Source organism: Camelina sativa, chromosome 9 (assembly GCF_030686135.1).
Source record: "Camelina sativa cultivar CO46 ecotype springtype chromosome 9, ASM3068613v1".
In the NCBI taxonomy this organism is placed as follows: domain Eukaryota; kingdom Viridiplantae; phylum Streptophyta; class Magnoliopsida; order Brassicales; family Brassicaceae; genus Camelina; species Camelina sativa.
The window spans coordinates 34,828,132-34,850,737 of record NC_141888.1 but is presented as its reverse complement, the minus strand read 5'-3'; the positions used below and the strand labels follow the sequence as shown (position 1 = coordinate 34,850,737).

At 35.9% G+C, this 22,606-nt stretch overlaps 4 protein-coding genes across 5 annotated transcripts; 2 read left to right on the top strand and 2 right to left on the bottom strand.

Moving 5' to 3' along the window:
- Nucleotides 1-130: 130 nt before the first annotated feature.
- Nucleotides 131-4,684, top strand: LOC104712861 (phenylalanine--tRNA ligase beta subunit, cytoplasmic). The gene is made up of 19 exons (XM_010429841.3): nucleotides 131-331; nucleotides 428-483; nucleotides 606-703; nucleotides 821-950; nucleotides 1,041-1,156; nucleotides 1,295-1,361; nucleotides 1,568-1,609; nucleotides 1,868-1,909; nucleotides 2,138-2,214; nucleotides 2,365-2,491; nucleotides 2,567-2,734; nucleotides 3,046-3,174; nucleotides 3,262-3,363; nucleotides 3,487-3,618; nucleotides 3,714-3,788; nucleotides 3,872-3,979; nucleotides 4,083-4,178; nucleotides 4,257-4,340; nucleotides 4,436-4,684. The coding sequence occupies exons 1-19, from the start codon at nucleotides 274-276 to the stop codon at nucleotides 4,502-4,504; spliced, it is 1,776 nt and encodes a 591-aa protein (XP_010428143.1). The 5' UTR covers nucleotides 131-273; the 3' UTR covers nucleotides 4,505-4,684.
- Nucleotides 4,685-8,427: 3,743 nt separating this feature from the next.
- On the top strand, nucleotides 8,428-10,615 carry LOC104712860 (putative receptor-like protein kinase At1g72540). Its single transcript, XM_010429840.3, has 5 exons — nucleotides 8,428-9,006; nucleotides 9,128-9,263; nucleotides 9,352-9,488; nucleotides 9,579-9,702; nucleotides 9,788-10,615. The coding sequence occupies exons 1-5, from the start codon at nucleotides 8,602-8,604 to the stop codon at nucleotides 10,342-10,344; spliced, it is 1,359 nt and encodes a 452-aa protein (XP_010428142.2). The 5' UTR covers nucleotides 8,428-8,601; the 3' UTR covers nucleotides 10,345-10,615.
- A 597-nt stretch (nucleotides 10,616-11,212) lies between these two features.
- LOC104712859 (multiple organellar RNA editing factor 7, mitochondrial) lies at nucleotides 11,213-12,493 on the bottom strand. Of its 2 annotated transcripts, none has more exons than XM_010429838.3 (4): nucleotides 12,162-12,493; nucleotides 11,945-12,042; nucleotides 11,770-11,835; nucleotides 11,213-11,533 (listed from the first exon to the last, which is right to left on the bottom strand). In XM_010429838.3, exons 1-4 carry the CDS (start codon nucleotides 12,428-12,430, stop codon nucleotides 11,400-11,402), a joined length of 567 nt encoding a protein of 188 aa, XP_010428140.1. In that variant the 5' UTR covers nucleotides 12,431-12,493; the 3' UTR covers nucleotides 11,213-11,399. The 2 variants fall into 2 exon arrangements, with proteins under 2 accessions (XP_010428140.1, XP_010428141.1); XM_010429839.3 differs by having other exon boundaries at nucleotides 11,981-12,042.
- Nucleotides 12,494-14,452: 1,959 nt separating this feature from the next.
- Nucleotides 14,453-18,836, bottom strand: LOC104712857 (lipoxygenase 4, chloroplastic). The gene is made up of 6 exons (XM_010429837.2): nucleotides 17,988-18,836; nucleotides 17,599-17,879; nucleotides 16,855-17,419; nucleotides 16,206-16,402; nucleotides 15,531-16,102; nucleotides 14,453-15,317 (listed from the first exon to the last, which is right to left on the bottom strand). The coding sequence occupies exons 1-6, from the start codon at nucleotides 18,388-18,390 to the stop codon at nucleotides 14,561-14,563; spliced, it is 2,775 nt and encodes a 924-aa protein (XP_010428139.1). The 5' UTR covers nucleotides 18,391-18,836; the 3' UTR covers nucleotides 14,453-14,560.
- Between the last annotated feature and the right edge of the window lie 3,770 nt (nucleotides 18,837-22,606).

Sequence of the window (22,606 nt, the reverse complement as noted above, 5' to 3'; positions counted from 1 at the left end):
TTTTTTGTACAAAGCTCAACTCGTTTAGTTTCAAACAACTCTGGTTAAATTAATAAATTTAATATGAATTAAATAAAAAGGGAAAAAAATTGCCGGATAAAAAATGTAAAATCAAGAGATTTATTTTTTTAATATAAAAGTGAAAAGTGGTCTTCTTCTACTTGGCACCAAACAAAAAAGAAACGCTTAAGTGAGAAACCCTAGCCCCCCCCCCCCCCCCCTAAATCTGCTGCACACACACTCACACTCGAGAGAACTCGAAAAGATCGGAGAATGCCGACCATCAGTATTGGCAGAGACCGTCTCTTCGCTGCCCTTGGAGAATCCTACAGTAAATTTCATTCAATTCTCTCTTCTACTTTCAAATCTGCTTCTCTTCCTCTCTGATTCCTCGTCTTTTTTTTTTTTTTTTTTGTGAATTTGATAGCTCAGGAAGAGTTCGAGGATCTGTGTTTCCGTTTCGGTATCGAGCTTGATGATGTGGTGAGTGAATGACTTGAGTTGGTAGAACTGAACATATTCGTGGTTTTGATTTTGATCCTAATTAAGGTTTTTTTTTTTTTTTTTTTGTTGTTGTTGTATCGTTAATCTCAATTGATGAGTAGACTACTGAGAAGGCAATTATAAGGAAAGAAAAGCACATCGACGAAGAAGCTGATGAAGATGAAGAAATCATCTACAAGATTGAAATCCCTGCCAACAGGTTTCAATTACGACTCTTCCTCTAGCTATGTATGTATGTTGTTGAAGAAGATAGATAAGATAAAATAGGGAATTGATGATTGTTTTTGGTATTTTTGTATCTTTAATCTATTTGCAGATATGATTTGCTTTGCCTCGAAGGGCTTGCGCAAGCTCTTCGCGTTTTCAACAAGAAACAGGAGATACCTACCTATATCCTTGCTGACATTAGCAAAGACAAGATGATTCAAATGAAAGTTAAACCTGAGGTTTGTATGAGAGATCTTTATCTTCGCAGCCACCTCCATGATTGAAAGTTTCTGAATCTATAGTTATATTTTTTTTTTTCCTTTTTGTAGACATCGAAGATTCGTCCATTTGTTGTATGTGCTGTTTTGAGAGGTGTTACCTTTGACGAGGCTCGTTACAACAGCTTCATTGATCTTCAGGATAAGCTGCATCAGAATATTTGCCGGTAAGTCATAGGATCAATTTGGTTTCTCTTGCATTATTTTAATCATTAGCTACCATCATTGTGTGGCTTCCATCGGTTTCTAAGGTTCCATTTTCTTCAAATGGTGTGATGTTCATTTATCTTATCTGCATATTTTAGGCGAAGATCCCTGGTTGCAATTGGAACGCATGACCTTGATACATTGCAGGGTCCATTCACATACGAGGTAATTATGTGTTATCATCTTTCCTATTCTTGTTTTTATCTCTCTACTGATTCTCTACATGTACATTTTGTGTATCTGATCTAATTTGGTGTACTTCTCATCATTAAACTTTCATACAGTCTGTTCCTTTCAATTTATGTAGACACATTCTTTTATTTGAGGTTTTTCTGTGAGCCATTGATACTATGGTCTTTACTATTTTTCAGGCTCTGCCGCCAACGGATATAAATTTTGTACCTTTGAAGCAAGTAAGTCAATATCCTTATGGGTTCATTACCTTCAACTAGTATCTCTGATTAAAATTTGTTTCATGTGCCTCGTGTTTCTTGGTCAAATTCTTAAATCATTCTTTCTCCTCTGTTACAACGATAATGGTTTTTATTTTATTTTATTGGTTAAAGCATTTTGTCCTTTTCATTTCTGTTACAATTTATCGCTTCTACATAGTGAAAATTTAGTTCAGGATGGTTTCATTTATGTACCTAATCCTAATTTCGTGGTCGCAGACAAAGAGCTTCAGGGCTGACGAACTAATGGAATTTTACAAGGTAAATAGTTAAACTTTTACTCAGGTCATTGTTAAACTTTTATGTGAAATTATAATTTCTTTGAAGCAAACAATCTACGAAAAATATCCCTGAACTGATACTTGGTGGACATGTATTATGAGTTTAAATAAGTGTTTACATACTGAATAACTACGTAGGCTCTCCGAAGGATCTTCCTCTGCAATGTATCCTTATTGTGTGATTGATTGTCTTTACTTTTGTTTGCAGTCAGATATGAAGCTAAAAAAATTTCTACACATAATCGAGAAGTCACCCGTCTTCCCTGTATTATACGACAGCAAAAGGTATTTGGTTTTTCCTAGTACCTATTAAATTAGCTTTGATGAAGTAAGATGTCTGTCAGTCTATAATAGTTACTTTCTTGACCAATCACAGTAATTTTCATATCATAAATGAATTATGTAGTGAAACATAATGAAAGTTCACTTTTGCAGAACTGTTCTGTCGTTGCCACCTATTATCAATGGTGCACATTCTGCAATTACCCTGCAGACAAAGAATGTCTTCATTGAATGCACAGCAACTGATTTGACGAAGGCCAAGACTGTTCTGAACACAATGGTATGTTACAAACAGATTAGAACTACTGTGCTCAACTGAAAATCAGTATCTAACTAATCATTCAACATGTTCCAGGTTACAACTTTTTCAGAGTATTGTGAGAGAAAATTTGAGATTGAGCCTGTTGAAGTTACATATGATGACGGGAAGTCATACATCTATCCGGATTTAGCTGTCTATGATATGGAAGTTTCTCTCTCTTATATTACAGACTCAATTGGAGTCTCTTTGGAGGTGGAACAGGTAATAAATACATTACTGCTGTCAAGTTGTTATAAATGAACCAATCTCATTTCCTTTCTTGAGATGGTTATTTTAGAAACCTTAGCATTTGTATATGGATTTATCCTTCTACCTGTGGCTAGTCTTCGTTGAAATCTGTATGCATCATTTGGGTCTACTGCACAATACAAAGCAAATTGTTACTTCTCATAGCCTGAAAATTTCTGTGATCTGTTTCACATGTCTGCTGTGTATTTTCCTTCTGTTTCAGGTCCCTAAATTCTACTCTGCAATGATTTTAATCATCTTTCCTGTGACTTCGTATCTTTCAGGTTACAAGTCTGCTGACCCAAATGCAACTACATGCTGAGCCAGCCAAGTCTAGTGATAACCAATGTGCCATAAAAGTACATGTACCCCCCACCAGGAGTGACGTTCTCCACCCTTGTGATGTTATGGAGGTATATTTTGACAATCCAAACCTTTTTGTGTTGCTGCCGTTGTGATGATTCTCTATATAGCTAATTACTTTACTTCTATTTCACCAGGATGTTGCCATCGCCTATGGTTTCAATAACCTTCCAACAAGATCGCCTGCTTCGATAAAACCACTGCCTTTGAATGAGCTTACCGATCTTCTCAGAATAGAGGTATTAGCACCTCCATTTTGTTTTTGCATCAGCTCACAGTGATCTGTGTTTCACGTGAAGTTAACTTTTTAGCATTTTTGTTTCTCTTTCTCACGATGGTTTTCTATGTATTTTGAATTTTAGATTGCGATGAATGTGTACACTGAGGTGGTAACGTGGCTACTATGTTCGCGCAAGGAAAACTTTGAGATGCTAAATAGAGAGGATGATAACTCAGCAGTGATAATTGCAAACCCGCGGTCTGCTGACTTTGAGGTTCGTCTTGAGTCCTATGGTCATCTCTTTATAAACTTCTTTAATGCTAGTGCTGTGCTAATTGAGGAAAATTGTTTCATTATATGTGGTAATAGGCCATGAGGAGGACTCTCATGCCCGGAATATTGAAAACTGTTGGCTCAAACAAAGACCACCCTAAACCAATTAAGGTAAACATCTCTGGTGACTGATTAGCTAGATATGAGATTTGAGTGTTGCGTTGATGACAAAAGTCGTTTCTTTTGGTTTAAAGATTTATGAAATCAGTGATGTGGCAATGTTGGATGAGAGCAAAGACGTTGGTGCATCCAATCGACGCCATCTTGCTGCACTACATTGTGGTGCTACTTCTGGATTTGAGGTATGGAATCCCTTTGTTAGCCATATAGTATCTTCAATATATTAACATATATGTTCACAACTTAATCAATTGATATGCTTTCTCTGTACAATTCTTGATTCAGCTTATCCATGGCCTCGTCGATAGAATCATGGAAGTGATGGCAATCCCTTTTGTACCGGTCAATGACAATACCGGATACTATATAAAGCTCTCTCAAGTAAGCTCTCTCCATAATGCTTTCTCATAATCGACTCGCTCAAGATCCTAATCTCTCTGTCTCTCTCTATTGCAACAGGAGCCTGAGTTTCTACCGGGCAGGCAAGCTAGCATCGTTGTCCGAGGGAAACAAATTGGCAACTTCGGGATCGTGCATCCACAGGTACACTCATATGTGTAAGCTTTTTAAAATCCAAAAACTTTCCAGATTATTATTTGTTTCCAATCCTTTTCTGTCTTTTATTTTGTTTTGTTCAGGTTTTGAACAACTTCGACATCCCTGATCCATGCTCTTTCGTGGAGATAGACGTCGAAGCTCTCTTATAGAAAAGAAACCAACCAAATGTTTTCACCTGGTTCTTGTTGTCTTTGTGATAGTTCATTGTCTTACAAGTACAAAACATTTAACTGCTCAGTTGTTTTTGACCCCATTTGTTATAATCAATTTATATTCTCAACCTTTTCTCGATTGTAATATTATTTTGGAAAATAAGTGTCTTTTTAAAAGTGATGTTTAGAAGGAATCAATAATATATGGCCAAAATTTTAAAGCTGACTAATCTAGATTCTTAGAAACTAAGAAAATCATCTAAAACCTAAAAAAAGTGGTCTACTCTTATAATTTAAGAAAATACAGTCTAATGTAGATTATTATTTCCCCTAATTGTTCCTTAACGTGAAGTAGTTTGATTTTAAAGGTGGCGTTGAAAATGTCTACGAGACGTAATGAAGATTATTTTGGCACTTGTATGTATGTGTGTTTTTATGTAGATACGTAATATGCACATACGTATAACAGAACGGGACTTGACGTGTTTATTTTTAAGGGACTTAACGAGTTAAATTCTTTCGATTCAAGTGTTTATATATACAATTTAAGAAAAGTACATAACACACGTGATCGATCATATTTGCTCTAATAAAATATCGATAATGAAATGGACCAAGGTCAAAAGCAACCTCTGATGATGCCACACTCCGCGGCTGCCACAAAACAAAACAACACCTCAATTATCAATTATTATATGTAAGTCTTTTTTCAAATATACTCAAGTATTTGGGATCCAAAATTCTTGTATATATATATTGAAACACCTGAAATCATGATTACATTTCTCTCTTTTTTCGTCGCTTAAATCTTTTTCAAACACACATTTTTCTTCGTATGGTAAGAAAAGTAAACTAAAAGTCAAAAGTATTTTACATTCAAAAATTCAATATTTCACCGTTAGTTCCTTCTATAATATGTTTCACACTTTGAAGATATATATTTGAATACTTTCATCCATTCCATTGTTTTCTTTTTTACTTTCTATAGTCACTAGCCGGTTAGATTGAATTGAATGCATTGATCTCATTCATATTATTCTCATTCAAATCCAAAAATATTTCTGTAATGATGAAGTCTAGCGCAACTTGAAGTTCCTATAAGGGTATAAAGAAGCACAACACACTGATTCACACTTGGAACGCGCCATGCCAACGCTTTTCTATTCAATCTTATTAACAAAATTTATCTTTTACAAGGATACAATTTTGTCTCGGCCCTTACTCAACCTATTCTACCCAATAAGATTGAACCCGACTAAGAATGAATCTAAGCCTCTCTCTTTTCTATCTAAACACACACCTATGTAGATCTAAGAGAAGAAAATCAACCCTCTCTTTTTCTATCTAAACTCTCACCAGAGTAGATCTAAGAGAAAGAAAAACAATTCTCTGCGCACTGAATCACCACCCTGATTAACGTCACAGAGAACTGGGAACACCCCTTCTAAGCCTTATCTTTGTGGCTTCGAAGTTTACAAACATATCCATATTCTAGAGTGCTCAAATTGGCTTGTGTCCTACTCCTAGAATATATATACACGACTTGAGAAATCCTAGAAGGCGAATCTCCAAGTATCACGGGATAAGGAAATTGTTTGTTGCTCAGCCTTATCATTTTCTTATTTGCTGTAGAGAATATTCTTCATATCTCCAAGAATAAGGAAACTGCATGTTGGTCAAGTTTATCCTTTCCTTAATTTGCTGTGGAGAATATTCTCCATATCTGCAAAAACCATCTTGTCTCTATCTTCAATGCCAAGTCATCACCTTTCCTCGACACATCATCATATCCACTCACGTCTTGCCACGTCAGCTCACACATCTATGTCAGCAACTCGGACGTCTATGATCTTATGCAACTTCCTGATTGACACAACGCTCTGTTCGGCATAACGACTTGTTCCTCACAGCGAGTTGTTCCAGAAGCTGCATTTACAGTTCCAAGTCAAATTAGTTAAACCAACTTGCTACCAAGTGAGTAGTTCACTTCGGGGTTCAATTTCCATTATATTTTGAAATCACATATACCATCTACATCACTGTATAAACAAACATATGTAAAAGTGTAATTACCATAGTTTGCTACCCCCTCTAGAAGCAATTGATGAACATTAATAAGACAAGTGACTTTGAAGATTTTTACTTCATGTCACATCGTGCTAAATGTGACAACGGACCGCTACTATAACACAGTTCACATCTTTATTTAAGCTAACGTTTTTCTTTCTCAACCAGTTTACGGGTCAAGTGTCACTAATTTCGGAGTGAACATGTTTTTGATTTTTAAAAAAATAAATTTCCCGTAAGCCTATCATCTTGCATAAAATATCTAAAGCTAAATCCAAATGACAATAGGTGCAACATTTTCTCTGAAGTAGAATCAAACTCCGAATCTCACGGATTTAGGCTATAAAACCCAAATTACACTCGACCACGCACGCGAATTTGTTTGAGCCAACTTTGATCACTAAGATGCATCACCTTTCTCATCAAACTATTAACGATTGCCAAACTATAAATATCCCTTTTTTTCAATGAAAAGCTACATAACTTTTATATTATTATATCTTTCATATCTCCTTAAAATCAGATTCCTCTAAAAAAGGCTCTGCGAAACTATTTTTAATGATACTATAGTTTATAGGATTGAAGAAAAATGAGAGACTATAGGTTAACGAATAAATATTAAAAAATAAAATCGAGAAACGAATTTTTCAGTAGAGGGTTAAATATATGGCAATGAAGTTGTTGCCATGTCGCTCTCAAGAAACTTTAAATTGTTGAAAAGTAAATTAATGATAATGAACAAATTGACCTTAACGAAAAAGCAAATTTAATATCCGTTCTCGTCTTCGTATATAACTACTATTTTTGAAAGTGCACCATCTCATACGGCTACCACGTAGTATTTTGAATTTGATTCACACAAAATAAAATACAAATTAACATAATTTTCTTGCGCATCATGCAACATCTATTTTAAGTGTGACACGACACAATCAGATTTAGTGGAAGTCTTTTTTTTTTTTATAAATTGGTTATACAAAATTTAGTGGAATTCTTATTTAAATATAAAATGCAAACTTGGATTTTCTTAATCTTCTTCAGAAGAAATTAAACAAAAATGGTAGATCAGTAGGAATTTATTAATCACAGTTGTTATATTATTATTCATAATACAAGGAACAAAAAAAGAATAGACTTGACAATAGTGATTGTATTTTTTTCCCTTGAACAACTCAGCCTAACGGAGAAAACAAAGGGTACAAGTCAATGGTGTGGCCAAAGGTATTGGCTTACATTCCAACTTCACAAAAAGAGAGATAAGTAATCCAACCTCTTATTATTTTGTTCGTTAAATTAATCCAACTGATTAATATTGTTATTGACAGAACTAAACATAATATATTTGACAGAAGCAACCATTTCTTCTAGATGAAAATGAATATATGATACATATATAACCAATTCATTAACAACTTACAAGTGTATGATAAGTAGTCCATTAAGCACCAAAAAAAAGTATGAGATGGCTTGAGATAGTCAAAGTATTTTCTAATAGATCCAAAGATGCCTCTTGCCTCCGGAAGTGTCCACGTAATATAATAACCACACACCTTAGCTATCTATTTTGAGAATTTTGGTCTAAATTATCATATAACTAACCATAACATTAGATTGGGATTAAAAAGGTAAAACAAATAAAGTAAGGTAAAAAAGTGGTTATTTTTGGTGATTTGGAAAACTATTTTATACAACTTCCTTCATAAATGGAATTTTGTGTCAAAAATAAAGTGTGAAATTTCAAAAATAATGTTGAACAAAAAAACTTACCCATTTGCATATTTTATTCACATTTGATTTGATTTATACATCTTGGATGGCTTTATAAGACTACAGACTTACTTTTTGGAGTCTTCACCCATCTCTCACCTCTCTCTTTCTCTCTCTCTCTCTTTCCAGTTTCTAACTATTTTCAAAGAAGCTTCATAATTCTCTATATATATTTCATTCAGACAAAAAAATATAAACCATAAATCAAAATATAGACAAAATCTGGTGAAAGAAACAAAGAGAGACTCTTTCAGTTTCAAATGAAACCAATGAGATTTTCTTGGAAAAATATATGTCTTCCCATAAGCTGCATCAATAATAACACAAACCAGAAGACTACAACAAACCCATCAAAGGAAAGACTTCTTCTTCTCTCCAGGCAGAACTCTGTTCCAAGCAAAGTCTACATGTCTGATTTCAGCAATTCAACCATCTCACTCAACGACCTCTCAAGCTCTTTCCTCGTAAACATTCACATCTTCACCTACGAAGAGCTCAAAACGATCACACAAGGCTTCTCAAAGTATAATTACCTCGGTGAAGGAGGATTCGGGGAAGTCTACAAAGGTTTTGTTGATGATAGCTTCAAGACTGGTTTGAAAGCTCAGCCTGTCGCTGTCAAGGCCTTGAAAAGAGAAGGTGGACAAGGCCATAGAGAGTGGCTGGTAATTTTTTGTCTACACCTGCATATTGTTGAATCATACATTTCAAATATTATAGTACAAGCTCATATGAGAATGGTATCATAAAAACTAATGAAAAAACCGTTTGTTTGAGATTCTGCAGGCTGAAGTTATAATCCTTGGTCAGTTAAAGCATCCCCATCTGGTGAATTTGATAGGATACTGCTGTGAGGATGATCACAGGCTTCTAGTCTACGAATACATGGAACGAGGCAATCTGGAAGAACATTTATTTCAAAGTGAGTCGGTTAAAAGACCAAAATCATACTAGAATTGAAAATAAGATGCAGATTACTAACAATATGAGTACTATTTGGTGCAATGCAGAGTATGGTGGAGCCTTGCCTTGGTTAACAAGAGTGAAGATTCTACTTGGTGCTGCGAAAGGCCTCGAGTTCCTTCACAAACAAGAGAAACCTGTCATTTACAGAGATTTTAAGCCTTCCAACATCCTCTTGAGCTCGGTAATTCGAATGCTTCTCTTCTTATATTTGCATTACTAAATATCTATTGTTCTGTCAAATAACTTGAAGCCTCATATCTGAAACTTACAGGACTTCAGCTCTAAGCTTTCAGATTTCGGCTTAGCCACAGATGGATCAGAGGAAGAAGACTCAAACTTTACCAAAAGTGTAATGGGCACAGAAGGCTATGCAGCTCCGGAATACATCTCAGCAGGTTAAAGAACATAAGGATGAGGCTACTTGTTATAAACCACATAGTTATTGCATTCTTAGCTTACATGTTTCATGGTGCATTTCAGGTCATCTGACGACAATGAGCGACGTGTTCAGTTTCGGGGTGGTGCTTTTGGAGATGCTAACAGCTAGAAACGCGGTTGAGAAGTACCGGGCAAAGAAAGGAAGGAACCTGGTGGAATGGGGAAGGCCCATGTTAAAGGATCCAAACAAGCTTGAACGGATCATAGACCCGAGTCTTGAAGGGAAGTACTCGGTTGAAGGCATCAGGAAGGTAGCTGTTCTAACTTACCAATGCCTGAGCCACAATCCTAAGTCACGACCCACTATGACCACTGTAGTCAAGACCCTACAGCCTATTCTAGACCTCAAAGACATCCAAAACGGACCGTTTGTGTACATAGTTCCGGTGGCAGGTTCAATTGAAGTTCATGACATCAAATGTAAAGATGATGCCAAAGTCGTAAAAGAGGAAACGGAAAAGGAGGCAAAAGTCTGCCCACGACATCAAGCTGGTCGAAGGAAGAGACGTAAACACAAGGCAATGAAGTCTCGCGCAGTGTATTCAGACACTGCTTTGTACAAGAGTCTAGGAAGCAGTTTATATACCCCAGCCAACTAAAATATGCACAGAAAGCAAAATTATTTAATTTTTATACAGGTATAGATACGTTAGTATACATGGAAAATACCAAAAAGGTTGTGTTAGATAAATGAAAACACCATAAGGTTTCATGACACTCTGCAGATGTTGTGATAAAAACGTAGCTTAAAAAGTGAGCTACATAGATATTTAGCAGTCATTTTTCAATTTTGTAACCTCAGATGTATAAGTCTGAATTGTATGCGTGTTCAAAAGGGACAGTACTACTTGGAATCTTTTTCACCACAAAGACTCAACATCAAATCCTAAATTGACTGTAGTTCACCAACTAAGAATTTCAGTGGTAAAGCCTGTTGTTCCTAGTCAATGTTTTAGAATCTGGGTACATACGCAAGCATGCTCCAAATTCAGACAAAAATAGTTTCATATGAAGCCAAGAATTAGATCACATACCTTGGTCATGAAGAAAGACTTCTCAATCTTACCAAACCCCACTCAAAAAGACGTGTAGGAAAACTCTTCTGTGGTTGCTTTCGTCTCCTCTAATTTCCTACATGGTCCTGATTGGCAAACGAACAATAAGAAGCAGACATTTGGTGGATCAGTCTATTCCTATGGAGACTTCAATACCTAACAGGTTATGTCACTAGTGACAACTGAAGTAATACAGAAAACTGTGATGAATCGTCAAAGTGATGTTACAGTGCAGAGAAACTAGATTATCGAATTTTCATGAGATCAGTAAAACATTACAGATCTACTATTGGCACTGGCTTACATCATCACTTAATTTCAGGTTCTATAATCGACGGAAATATAAGCAATAAACTAGAAGACACATTCCTGTTAGCTTCCAAGTTCAGTAGCTAGACAATGATGTGGAATCTACTCAATACCTCAAATTTATTGATCATTGATATATTGAATGAATTTTTTCTCTAGCATTACACCTAGGATTCTTTACAACGAGCTCATATTAGTAACGCTAGAAGACATTCCAGAAAAACTTCAGGCTTGAGTGCCACACTGAAGCAAAAAGACTTCCAAATACTAAATATCTCCAATTAGATCAACTATTTCTTTCTTTTCCTCCTAGGCTTCTTTTTGACTACTCGGTTCTTAGCATCCTCATCAGTTTGATCTCGTAGCCAGTCCGCATGATACTTCTCATCGTATGGAACAACCTCTCCATCGACAAACGGCTCTCCTGCAGAAAACAATACATGTTTAAGGGGAAAAAGATATAGTGCTGCAGGTACTAAATTTAAAGGCTAATCCTCCTTTTGTCCACAAAAGTAACCCAACAATTTGAGAATGAGCACATAATCTTTAAAACTTTGAGGTCCAAAATTCGATTTTTTTTCATAAGAAATTCCAGCCTTTGGAAGCAACCACAAACAGAGCCACAACGAAAAGAAACAAAATTTAAGCAGCAAATCAAACCTCCATATCGATTGTCACCATCAACTATAAATGAATCTGGTAGAACCCATCTAACATCAGGCAGAGCTGCAATCAAATACAAGCCAAAGTTACAGCAAAACTAGAAATTAAAATAAACCCAAAAATTTCCAAAGTAAGAAGAAGAGATTTTAAAAGATCAATGTTGTGATAATACATCTAATCTTGTAAGTCAAAGGTTCATGAACCCTACAGCCAAATGCATAATAGTACTTTGTGGATACAGAGTATATCGATTTCTTCGCTTCTTCTTCGCTACACACACACAAACAAAGCAACCTCAAAATCATCATATATACCCAAAAAAAAGATTCGATTTTTATGGTTTTTGATTGCAATATATCGCTAAAGCTAGGGTCTTTTTGATAAGTTACCTCCCAAGAGCCATGGCTAGGGTTTTTACAAAGCCTTGGACAATGTGATCACGAGGTGGGTATCCATTGGGAGGCTTCATTAGCACAAGCCAGTGCTTGTAATCGCATCCCTCCACTAAACTCGGTACCGGTGGTATTGTTAACTCAGAGCAACGAGTTGTATCCGAGTTAACAGAACCGGAGCTGCCGGAGAACGGAAATAACGGAGCAAGTCGAAACCGGACGGCCGCCGTCAAGTTTAACGGTCTTCTGATGATGATGCTCGCCATTGATATGGTTCAACAATAAACGTGAGAGCCTCCAAGTGAGTTAGAGGTTCCGCTTCTTTCTACGTTTCAGTCTCAGAGACCGTAAACCGATATATGGTTTGCTTTTGGTTCGGTTTTCAGATTTTATCATAGGAGCTGAAACCAATTTAGTTTGGTTTTGATTTGGTTCGATGATATTACATTTCAATTGATATTACAGATATTCGAAAGTAATGAACATAATTTTAAGATTAGTCTCATCTGTTTTTAACTTGGAATCAGATTGTGTATATAGTTTTTGATGATTGGTATTATTTGTCGTTGTTTAGGGTTAATAAACTCTGTGAGACTAACTTATAATCTATTTATTAAAACAAAAAAAAGTTTAGCCATGTAGACATAGTTTTGTATTGAATTGTTTGGGTTGTGTGTTTTATGAAATGTGATTTCAACTGAAATAAAATTTAATATAGAGCTGAAGAAGATTGATATGGAGTATTCCAATTTTGGGCATTAGTTGTGCATACGACATGTGATAGAAATCAAGTAGTTCATAAAAAAATCTCACAAATTACTTTAGCAAATTTTAGAACTTCAAATATTGTAAACGCACATGTTTAAGATGTCAAGAAAGTTTTGATTGGTTTTTGGTTTTTGAAATGGTTTTTGATTTTAGTTTTTCCAAAAAAAAAAAACTTATTTATAACCATTCAGGTTTTTGAGAAAATTGATGGTAAAAATCTAAATATTGAGGATTTTTTACAAATTTCTAAAGGGAGTTTGAAATCCCATTTTTGTATGTTTTTAGAGGTTTATGCATATCCTTTTTTAATTTCTTTCAAATATGCTATATCTTAGGAATCGTTATTTTGTTAAAATATTTCAAAAATATTATTTTTTTCCAACTTAAACATCCCTCCTTAATTATCCATTGAACTTACACATACGTTTTTAATTATCCATTAAAACAAAGAAAGTTACAAGTGTCCATCCATTTCATAATTTCACGGTTGGTGCATAAACTTAGAATGTGAGCATCAGCAGAATTTTTTACTGGACACAATTTACATTTCTCATAACGTTTTTGTCTAACCATCCACGTGTACCCATATGAGTCTTTGAACTGGAACTGGAATTCGTTTACATATTCAATATCTGATGCTGCAGTTCTTTGCACTATCTTTATGGCATCTTCAAGATTAGGAGTTTCGATAATTGTGACACTGAGAGAAGCTTTTGGAAAAGAGTATTCTGCAACCGAGTATTCTGCAACAAAGGAATCTGATATCTTGAGCACGACTTTCTCACTAATAATCACTTCTGCCTCAAACACATCTCAATAAAAATGCAAAGCTTTTTCTAGTCGTTCCTGACTATCAAACGTGACCCCTTGTCTTACATGCTCCCCCATTCCTTTCTTTCGCTAAGGAGTTCTGCGCTGATGTGATTACACTACATTTTCGTCTCCTTCCGCTTGCTCTTCGTCTCTGGAAAGTGGGAACGAATGCTCTTTTCAAAAACGTTATAAAATTAAAAATAAAGATAAAACAACTAAACAAATTACAATTGAATAAAGCAAAATTCAAAAACAATAATCCAAAATCCAAAACTGATAACAGAAAAAACCAAAACTACAAAACATACTAATAGAAAGATATATATACTAGTTAAAAATTATGCACAGAGCCCAGAGCCGAGGTCAAACGTTCAACCATAGATCTTCGTGGCTAAAGTCAAGTAGTCATGAAATAGTTAAAAACATAATACTGTATATGATTTTTTTTTGTGGGCAATTTTAGCCACGGCGAAGGCAATAGCTAAACTTAGCCACAATTTTGTAGTCACACAAAATCTCTGTGGCTTTCGAATATATTTACCAACATATCCAAAGTGTTGGGACTTTTTGTTTTTTTTTTCAGAAATCCACGAATACGTCAGAATCAGGGGCAATAATACTAAGTAGGAATAAAACTTTTGTACTATTGGTGTCGTTCTTCTACACACAATTTAATTTAATTTATAATATAATAAAGTTCTCTGAAATCCTTGAAGAGATATATATTAACAATATCAGCAAATAAACCCTACAAATTATTTGCTTCAAAAATCTATTTATTTACTAAATAAGCTATACTAAAAAATTAAGTACTTCTAAATCGAGACACTATTAGGCACGCCTCTACACGTAACACCCGGTTCAGAACTCGGAGCCATCAACTCATACGGCAAAACCCCGGCTCCACACCGGTTCCTACGGCTAGGATCACTATTCCTCTTCTCTATCTCCTTCTCTATCCGTCCTATCTCCGCCGAGAATCCATAAAACGCATCTACGATCTCAGCATCTCCGGTCCATATCGACGGCTGTTGTCTCTCTCCGATATACTCCTCATCAGGCGAATGCGTCGACAGTGTATCAACCACCGCCATAAACTTCGTCGTTTGCAACAAACTCGGCATCGACGAGAAAAAAAACTTTTGAGGATCTTCCATAAAACTCGCGAACTCGGGGTCTGACTCGTCGGGAATCAACCGCCGCATCAAAGGTGGCCGGTTCGGGACGTAGCCACCGTAAGGATATTGTCCGAAGTTGAGTGCGGCGTGCTGTGCGGATGCCAGCCAGACGATGGTGGTGATGATGGAGACGAGGTCTTCGGCGGTAGAAAGCTCCGGCCACCAATCAGCGTCGCGGTGGTCGGCGTGACCAACGTTGATCGATTCTGAGTACCAGGCTTGGAGCTCTGTATCGGTTTGGATTAAGTTCGAGTTTGAGTAATAACGTTCCACGTAGGTTCGGACCCACGTTTGGATTGCGGACCATAATAAGAGACCATCGTTGGCGTATGGGTAATCTTCGACAAGTAATTTCAAACCATGTGGTTGTGTTGCGTCAGGAACAGCCATACCCCTGAAAATATAAATAAAAAATAGTTAGATTCTATACTATACAACAACAATTATTACAAGATAAGAAACCAAATTTAACTAGACAAAAAAATATCTATCTTACTAGCACTACTATATTATTTCCATTACTATAAGTTTTGTTAGATTTATACGTTTAGTTTAACACTAAGTTATAAATTGAGTTCAACGCTTAGTTTAGATATTGAGACATTACCTTCGGATGAGATCAGCAGGGAGACCTTCCATATCGAACCGCCATTTGTTCTTGTAAGCAGCGGAACTAATCTCTAGACCGTGTTGACCAGCTGTGAAGCACGATTCAATCACACCGTCCGCACTAATCAATGTTTGTCGTGCCACGGCATTGATTTCCGAAGTGTACCTCATGTGAGGGTCTAATAATTTGAATATCGGATGCATTGCGCTCAGTTGTCTATGAGCAGCTAATATAAACGGTTCCAAACACGCATGGGTACGTAACCAATGATTGACAAGCTGGTGGACACCAGCGTCATTGGACCCAACGTGGGCCTTAGCTAGCTGCCATATCCAGTTGGAGGTTGCGTCTACTGGAGGTGTGACCACGCGCTTGGACTGTCGGTTTGAGCATGATTGAGAGGGAAGGCTTAGCTCAATGGCAATAGGCTTGAGTGTGCCAAGACGGGTCAAGAACAATATGGTTCGAGTCGCGTAAGCCTTACGTCCATCGAGCGAGTTGATTCGATCTAGAAACGGTAAGTATATGTCATGGTAGTCCACCATAAACAATCGGTTCGTCTCTACCGCCTAAGGTTCAACACAAAAATAAAGAGATTAAAATCAGTAATTTACTCCCAAAAAAAAAAAAATATATAGTGTATAAGTTATTGAAGATCAGATATATTCGTACTTGTTGTACGGTTAAGCCATCAAGGTGACCGATGATGTGGTCTTCGGTGAGGGCGGAGTGAAGACCTGGTCCATAGATTTCGGGGTCAAGGTTGCTGACCGGTGGGTAAGTTGTGACTCGTTCTATGTTGACTGGATTTATTCCAGCTATGGCTTGGCGTGCGAACTCGTCATCTCTAAGCCATGCGTATTTATCCTCTACATTAAAGTAAAAAAGAGTCATTAGATAATTTAAACTACTAACATGATTCAAGTAAGCAGTTTAGATAGCTAATATAAAACAGAAACGCGCTTTTACTTAATTAAACTATGTAACTACCACCACTATACAATTTAAACTTTTAGTGGAAAACGAATAAACAAATGAATTAAGCACGTGAATCTTATTTCCTTTTAAAGGGAATCTAAGGGGAAGTTTCAATGTTGGTTCCAAATACACACAGAAGTGATGTACCTATAGGCTATAGCAAACCATAAAATAAAGGTAAAAGTTGGTAATGATTGGTCCTTAAACGGCATGTGATTGCACATGTGTTAAACACTTAAACTTATGAACGTCGAATTATCATGTAAAAGAGTTAATGACATAATTAGAAGATATGGTAGCTGTAAAAAAAAAAAAAGCTGTAAGAAGTAATTAATGTGCTTACTTGAAACTATTTTAGGAGTGTCGTATCTAAGCAATCCTTCGCTAGATTTGTGGAGGCTAGTGACGATCTTAGGCAAAGGGAACTTCTTGAACATATCATCTTGAAACCCTAACTTGAGAAGTAAGCCTTCTTTGTAGAGACTATCGATCTCACCGAAGTTAGCGAAGTCTTCAGCCAAAATACTAGCTTTTAACGAAGGTATAAGGTTATGTAAAACCGCCTTAAGTCTACACGCAGCAAAAGTGTTCTGCTTAGACTCTTCGAACTGCTCATCTCTTGGCACATACATCGGTAACGGTTTCTCCACCCGCCTCTCGGACATCAGATCCGTGTCTGTTGAAGACCGGCCGGTTCGACAGCGTCTAGGGTAAGGAAAGTCCCGACCACCAAATGTGGGACGGGATAGTTCACGAGATATGTCTGGATTTCCTATGTCGTTGTACACATCAAAATCATAGATTCTGTCTGATAGTTTCCTCTCTCCTTTCCCATTCCCTCTTAGATTCTCCAACTCTCTCTCCCTTAATGTTCTTAGACCGGAAGGTGTCTCGTTCGGCAAGTAAGGCTGCGTAATTTTCCAACAACAGTTAATTTTTCTATCCAAAATATATAGTTGGACGTCACATTTTTTAATAAAGACAATATTTGGACATTTGGACCCACCATGATATATTACTATATCATATTTATGATCACATTTAATACGTTATGTTGATGGTTTTGATTAAAGATTTAATTAATTACCTGATTAGTAAAGAAAATTCGTTTGGACGGATGGTCTTTTTGGGATTGGACCCAAGAGTTGCAAGGGAAGTGAACAGGGCCACAAGCGAAACCTTCGATGGTGATGCTCTCAAGGAAGAACTCTTTTTGGTGTTTGTTGGTCACCATGATGGCTCCCGGCGAACCAAAGGCCGAATCAACCGTGAACTCCGCCGAGTAATGGACTCTCTCCGCCTTTAAATTCGATTTCTTTGACCAGTCTTTCAATACCGCCGCTTTACTCTTCTTTGGCTCATTCGTTTCTGTTACAAAGTTTGACAAAAAAAAAAATTGGGTAAATTAGTATAAGAAAATAAATATTCAAACTTTGACCAAATAAAATTTGTAATGTTTTTTTTTTAATGACTTACTTGGATCAACTTGGGTGCTAATAAGCTCCAAGACGACGTTCCTACCGATTTTATCAGTAAAAGCATCCAAATGCTTAACCAAAGTTTCTTTAAAATCCTCTTTGTTCTTGTTTCTCACCGTTGCAACCGCTCTCACCTTAAACTTCACCGCCTTCTCCTCCTCCTCGTCCTTCTCTTGTTTTCTACCGACTGTGTTAATACGCAGCGTTTTAACCAAATCCTCGCTGATGGCGGCCACGATGCTGCCTGAGTTGTTAGCAGCTCTCATGGGTCTAGGCTCAAAAGGGTTGATAGAGAACTGCGTCCTCTGTGTCCTCTTCTTGATGGAGAAACGCGATTGAAACGGAAGTGAAGATCTCTCGAAGATGAGACGAGAACCCATTATCTCATTAGCTAGGGCCATTTTAAACAAATTAGTACTACTAATAAATCTAAATCTGATGTTTTTTGTTGATGAGATGGTAGAAAAGATAAAAAAAGCTTCAAGAATTGTTGAGTTTGAGAGCTTTCTTTATTTGGTGCGTTCTGATTTACAAATAAGCGGGCAGGTCACAGCTATTTATATGCCCTTAAGTCAGAGAGAGTAAAGAGACCAAAAGGAAAGAGAGCTTTTTCGCCGTCCACACGTTTTTTTAATTGGAATATTCATAGTTACTTGTCTTCTTTTATTTAGTCAAATCATTTTTTTTATTCCTCTCTAAATTAGTAACAAAAACACGAGAATTATTCAAAACTTGTTGTTAGATTTTGTGAACAATACGGACACTTCTTCAATGTTCAACTTCAACATAAGGTAACTTTCAATACTATTACTATTAAACAAAAAAAAAAAAAAAAAAAAACAAAGACAGAATTATTTTGATACCTTCGAAAAATATATTCTTCTAGTGATTTTTTTTGTTTAATTCTTTCGAGTGACTTGCTTTAAAAAAAATTTACACAAGATTATATATAAATATATACATAGATATTTTTGTCAACATTTTATATATTAAAAAAAGAGCTTCACAAAAAAAAAAAAAAAAAAAAAAGGGGAAGATCTCGTAATTGAGTCAAAACAGAGTTCCGGAGTCATCAGACACGAACGCGTCTTGCAAACAAAAAACGTTGTGAAGGAAGCAAACGAGGAAGCTAATAATGACTTCATTATTGAATGACGATAATACCCCTACTCTTTCCTGAATTGGTGTTTATATATCCCCGGGGATCGTCATGTAAAGTTGACATTTTCTTTTACTTTATTTATTATTTATAAATAAATAAATAAATAAAGATCACCACAAGTCACAAGTGAAGTAAATTAATAATTCGAGCATCGGACTTTGAAGAACGGTTTGTGATAGTTAGTTTAATGAAACAGTGGCTTTGATACTGTATATATGACCAAAAATATATAAATAATTACCGGGAAATAATTTAAAAATGTAACCGGAAATGATGATTATATCTTGGGCTCCATGCTTCCATCAAAGAACCGGACATACATATATGTGGCATATATACGCTCAGTGTAAATTTACTATTCAGAACATGTCCGTAGTGTAGTATCAAACTACTGTATATCGGGTTAATAAAATCACATGAACTCTCGCCAGCTTCGAAAGAAAATGCATTCGAAATAGACATCAAGATCAAACAACAAGTTATATTACATTATATGTAAGTTGATTATTAGATGATATCTAGTTTTTGTCATAATCGTGTATCATATCGTTTAGTTAAAGATTACCGTACAATTAATGTTTTAATATTTAGTTCTACGTATACATCCATTTATAATTTCATAAAATTCTCTCCGATCCGAGAAGCTTTAAGTGCTCACGTTTTTAGTATATTATCCACAAACGTATCATCTCGATATGCATGGCAAAATCTTATCAAAATCAAAAGTCTATATTAATTCGTGATATATATCATCGATCGTCATAAATTATAAAACTAATTAAGCTGATATACATGTATGCAAGCTGACGTTTCAAAAGTTCAATAATACTTCAAGTTCGTTTTCATCTGTAGCTCGATCGTTTCTTCCTCTTTTTTTCTTCTTTGATTAATTTCATCATATTTTTTAACTAATAGTCACGGTATCTGATTCTTTTAAGAGATTATATATTTTTTTTGTAGCAAGCCTACAAATCACATATGCAAACGCATATCTTTTTTTTTTCGTCACTAGTGTGTTTTATTATTTTAGTTCACAACGTATTTAATATTCTGTATACATTAACTAATGCTATCACACTTTTAAAAAAGGGATAACTCTTACATAGTATAGTCATAGCCACCATTTTGGTACAAGAAGTTGCCCACGCGCCGCCTCTTGGGTTCGGCTAGTTAGTCTCTTTGTTGTAGTATTACTTACTACTTTATGAAAAGTTCGTTAAAGTTTTTAGACTTTTACTAGTATACGACTAGATTAATTAACTTATTATTATTCTATGCTAATTCGCACCTAATTAGATATACATGTATGATCTAATACATATAGTGGAAATGGAAATAGTTTTTCAACACAACTTGTTTTTTTTTTTTTGTCTAAGAATTCTACTATACATAACGAAAACACAACATTGACCTAGTAGCGTTATAATTATAAATCGTATTGACCAATTATTATGTTGGATGTAGCGGGAGCATGGTCGCATTATACTATTAGTTAAGTCTCAAGGTTTTGTCTCATGACCATGCTACTCGCGATCGGTCGATATGACTTCAACGAAACTATAATCCGCGGACATGTGCAACAAAGTCAAACATATAAAAATATGAAAATACGAGCTAGTTGAAACCCAAAAAGAAAGCTGTACACATCAATAGTATATATTTTGTAAAATACATACGTTGTCGCTAGTTGTTCAACGTACGGGTTTAGCTGTGATTCTTCAATTTGAATAATATCATGACACGTTTGAATAATTTTACATTTGAACTCTTCGTACACCTAATTAAATTTTCAACGGCAAAGACCGTGTTCATTTTTTTTTTTACTTTTGTTCTTGTAAATTCTATAATTAAGTTTTAAGCACAAAAAAATGTGCAAGCACGTGAAATATAAAAGTTGTGAACGTGAGACTCTCATGCGTCACAATTTCGTGGACGTTTATGGGCCACGCAAGATCGAGTCCTTTCTTTTTCTTATATAAAGCTTGAATAATTTTAAGACCCTTTAACCAAAAAAAAAAACTCGAACAATTATGATTTTCTTCCACAAACAAAAGGTTCATCATGTTTATTACTCCGACCAGGGATTGAAATAAACATGATGCTTTAAGTGGCACTGGCAGTGTGGCACCGTCCACGAAGAGTATGCTCCAAAACAAACGGAGCTATATATATGGTAGCTAGCCGAAATATAAATTGGTAACTAGTTACAAATTTGACACTACCCTCCATGATGAAGACTTACAAGATGTTTAAAGCCACACCTTGTCTCTTAATAGGAGAGGAGTTTGTTTTTGTTTACATTATATCTACGGGTTATTGTTGGATATGGGCTGCGCACAATATGCCATTCGGCCCAACTAGACAAGTTAATTAAGATTTCGGCTCGATGAAATTAGATGCAAGTCACTAATGATCCGTAAAAGGCAATCTCTGGAATTCACGATGGAAACCCTAGAAAACCCTCGGTCAACAGTCCGTTATATAAAGAAACAGTATTCGCTGGAGAATAGGCATCAGACTCACGTACAATACCCCGAGAGCAATACTTTGCGTCAAATCACAGTTATTGTTTTCTGTATAATCTTGTTGGCTTCCGAGCTCGTCATTATTAACTCGTTGTTCTCCTGTGAACTGACGAGCTCGATCTTGACACGATTTAGTGACGACCTCACAGTTGTTATCGTTAATAAAGAACAAATATCACTCTTCTCCCAAAAATCATTATTATTTAGTGTTGTGCAATCCTTAGTACAAACAGTTATTAAAATTTTAACCTCAAATAATCTAACATCTGTAATAAACTGGAACCAAGTGGTCAAACCACTAGACCAAGACCAGGGATCAATTCCCAAAAAAAAAAATCTGTAATAAACTGGAACCAAAAAACAAATCGAGTTAAGAAATAAATTAAACTAATGTAGTGTGATGTCTAATGGCATTTTGTGTACTTACCAATCGTTTTGTTCTCATGACCTCGTAATTCACGGCGTTCGAACAGAGTCCACAGATCCATTTCTCCATGTAACGCTCTCTGATCATCTCTACGTAAGATTGTGTACACTCGTCGGTTAATCCGAGGCACTCACACGTCGACGCTGGCTCTGGCTCGTCGTCGGAGATATGTGTCACTGGCGCCAGCGAGATGATTATTACTTTCTAGTGTTGAAAATATTAGCATTGTTGGATCACTTAGTAGTACACTCGCAGACATGTTTCTTGATTTAAAACCTTGTTGAGAGAATTGATCAACAATCCAATGCTAACTTAGAATCAAATTATGAAATCCGTCGTGGACAAAAAAACTGTACTAAGGGATCAAACTAATGTCGAACTGACTATATTTGAACTTTGTTGGTACCAAAGTGATCGATTACTTATGTACGGATCCTTAGAGTTAGAGGCTTTGTGTTTGCATCTTAAAATTTGTGGACAATGATTGTATATTCCTTTACGTG

What these genes read in the sequence shown, in the direction of transcription:
- LOC104712861 (XM_010429841.3), top strand. Translation starts at nt 274, where the DNA reads ATGCCGACCATCAGTATTGGCAGAGACCGTCTCTTCGCTGCCCTTGGA. An exon ending in TCTCTTTGGAGGTGGAACAG is followed by an intron (nt 2,735 to 3,045) that starts GTAATAAATACA and finishes CGTATCTTTCAG; the next exon opens with GTTACAAGTCTGCTGACCCA. An exon ending in CGCGGTCTGCTGACTTTGAG is followed by an intron (nt 3,619 to 3,713) that starts GTTCGTCTTGAG and finishes ATGTGGTAATAG; the next exon opens with GCCATGAGGAGGACTCTCAT.
- LOC104712860 (XM_010429840.3), top strand. Translation starts at nt 8,602, where the DNA reads ATGAAACCAATGAGATTTTCTTGGAAAAATATATGTCTTCCCATAAGC. An exon ending in AAGGCCATAGAGAGTGGCTG is followed by an intron (nt 9,007 to 9,127) that starts GTAATTTTTTGT and finishes GAGATTCTGCAG; the next exon opens with GCTGAAGTTATAATCCTTGG. An exon ending in CCAACATCCTCTTGAGCTCG is followed by an intron (nt 9,489 to 9,578) that starts GTAATTCGAATG and finishes TGAAACTTACAG; the next exon opens with GACTTCAGCTCTAAGCTTTC.
- LOC104712859 (XM_010429838.3), bottom strand. Translation starts at nt 12,430, where the DNA reads ATGGCGAGCATCATCATCAGAAGACCGTTAAACTTGACGGCGGCCGTC. An exon ending in CTAGCCATGGCTCTTGGGAG is followed by an intron (nt 12,043 to 12,161) that starts GTAACTTATCAA and finishes GTGTGTGTGTAG; the next exon opens with CGAAGAAGAAGCGAAGAAAT. An exon ending in TGGTGACAATCGATATGGAG is followed by an intron (nt 11,534 to 11,769) that starts GTTTGATTTGCT and finishes TGTTTTCTGCAG; the next exon opens with GAGAGCCGTTTGTCGATGGA.
- LOC104712857 (XM_010429837.2), bottom strand. Translation starts at nt 18,390, where the DNA reads ATGGCCCTAGCTAATGAGATAATGGGTTCTCGTCTCATCTTCGAGAGA. An exon ending in GAATTTTCTTTACTAATCAG is followed by an intron (nt 17,420 to 17,598) that starts GTAATTAATTAA and finishes AAAATTACGCAG; the next exon opens with CCTTACTTGCCGAACGAGAC. An exon ending in CCTGCTGATCTCATCCGAAG is followed by an intron (nt 15,318 to 15,530) that starts GTAATGTCTCAA and finishes TTATATTTTCAG; the next exon opens with GGGTATGGCTGTTCCTGACG.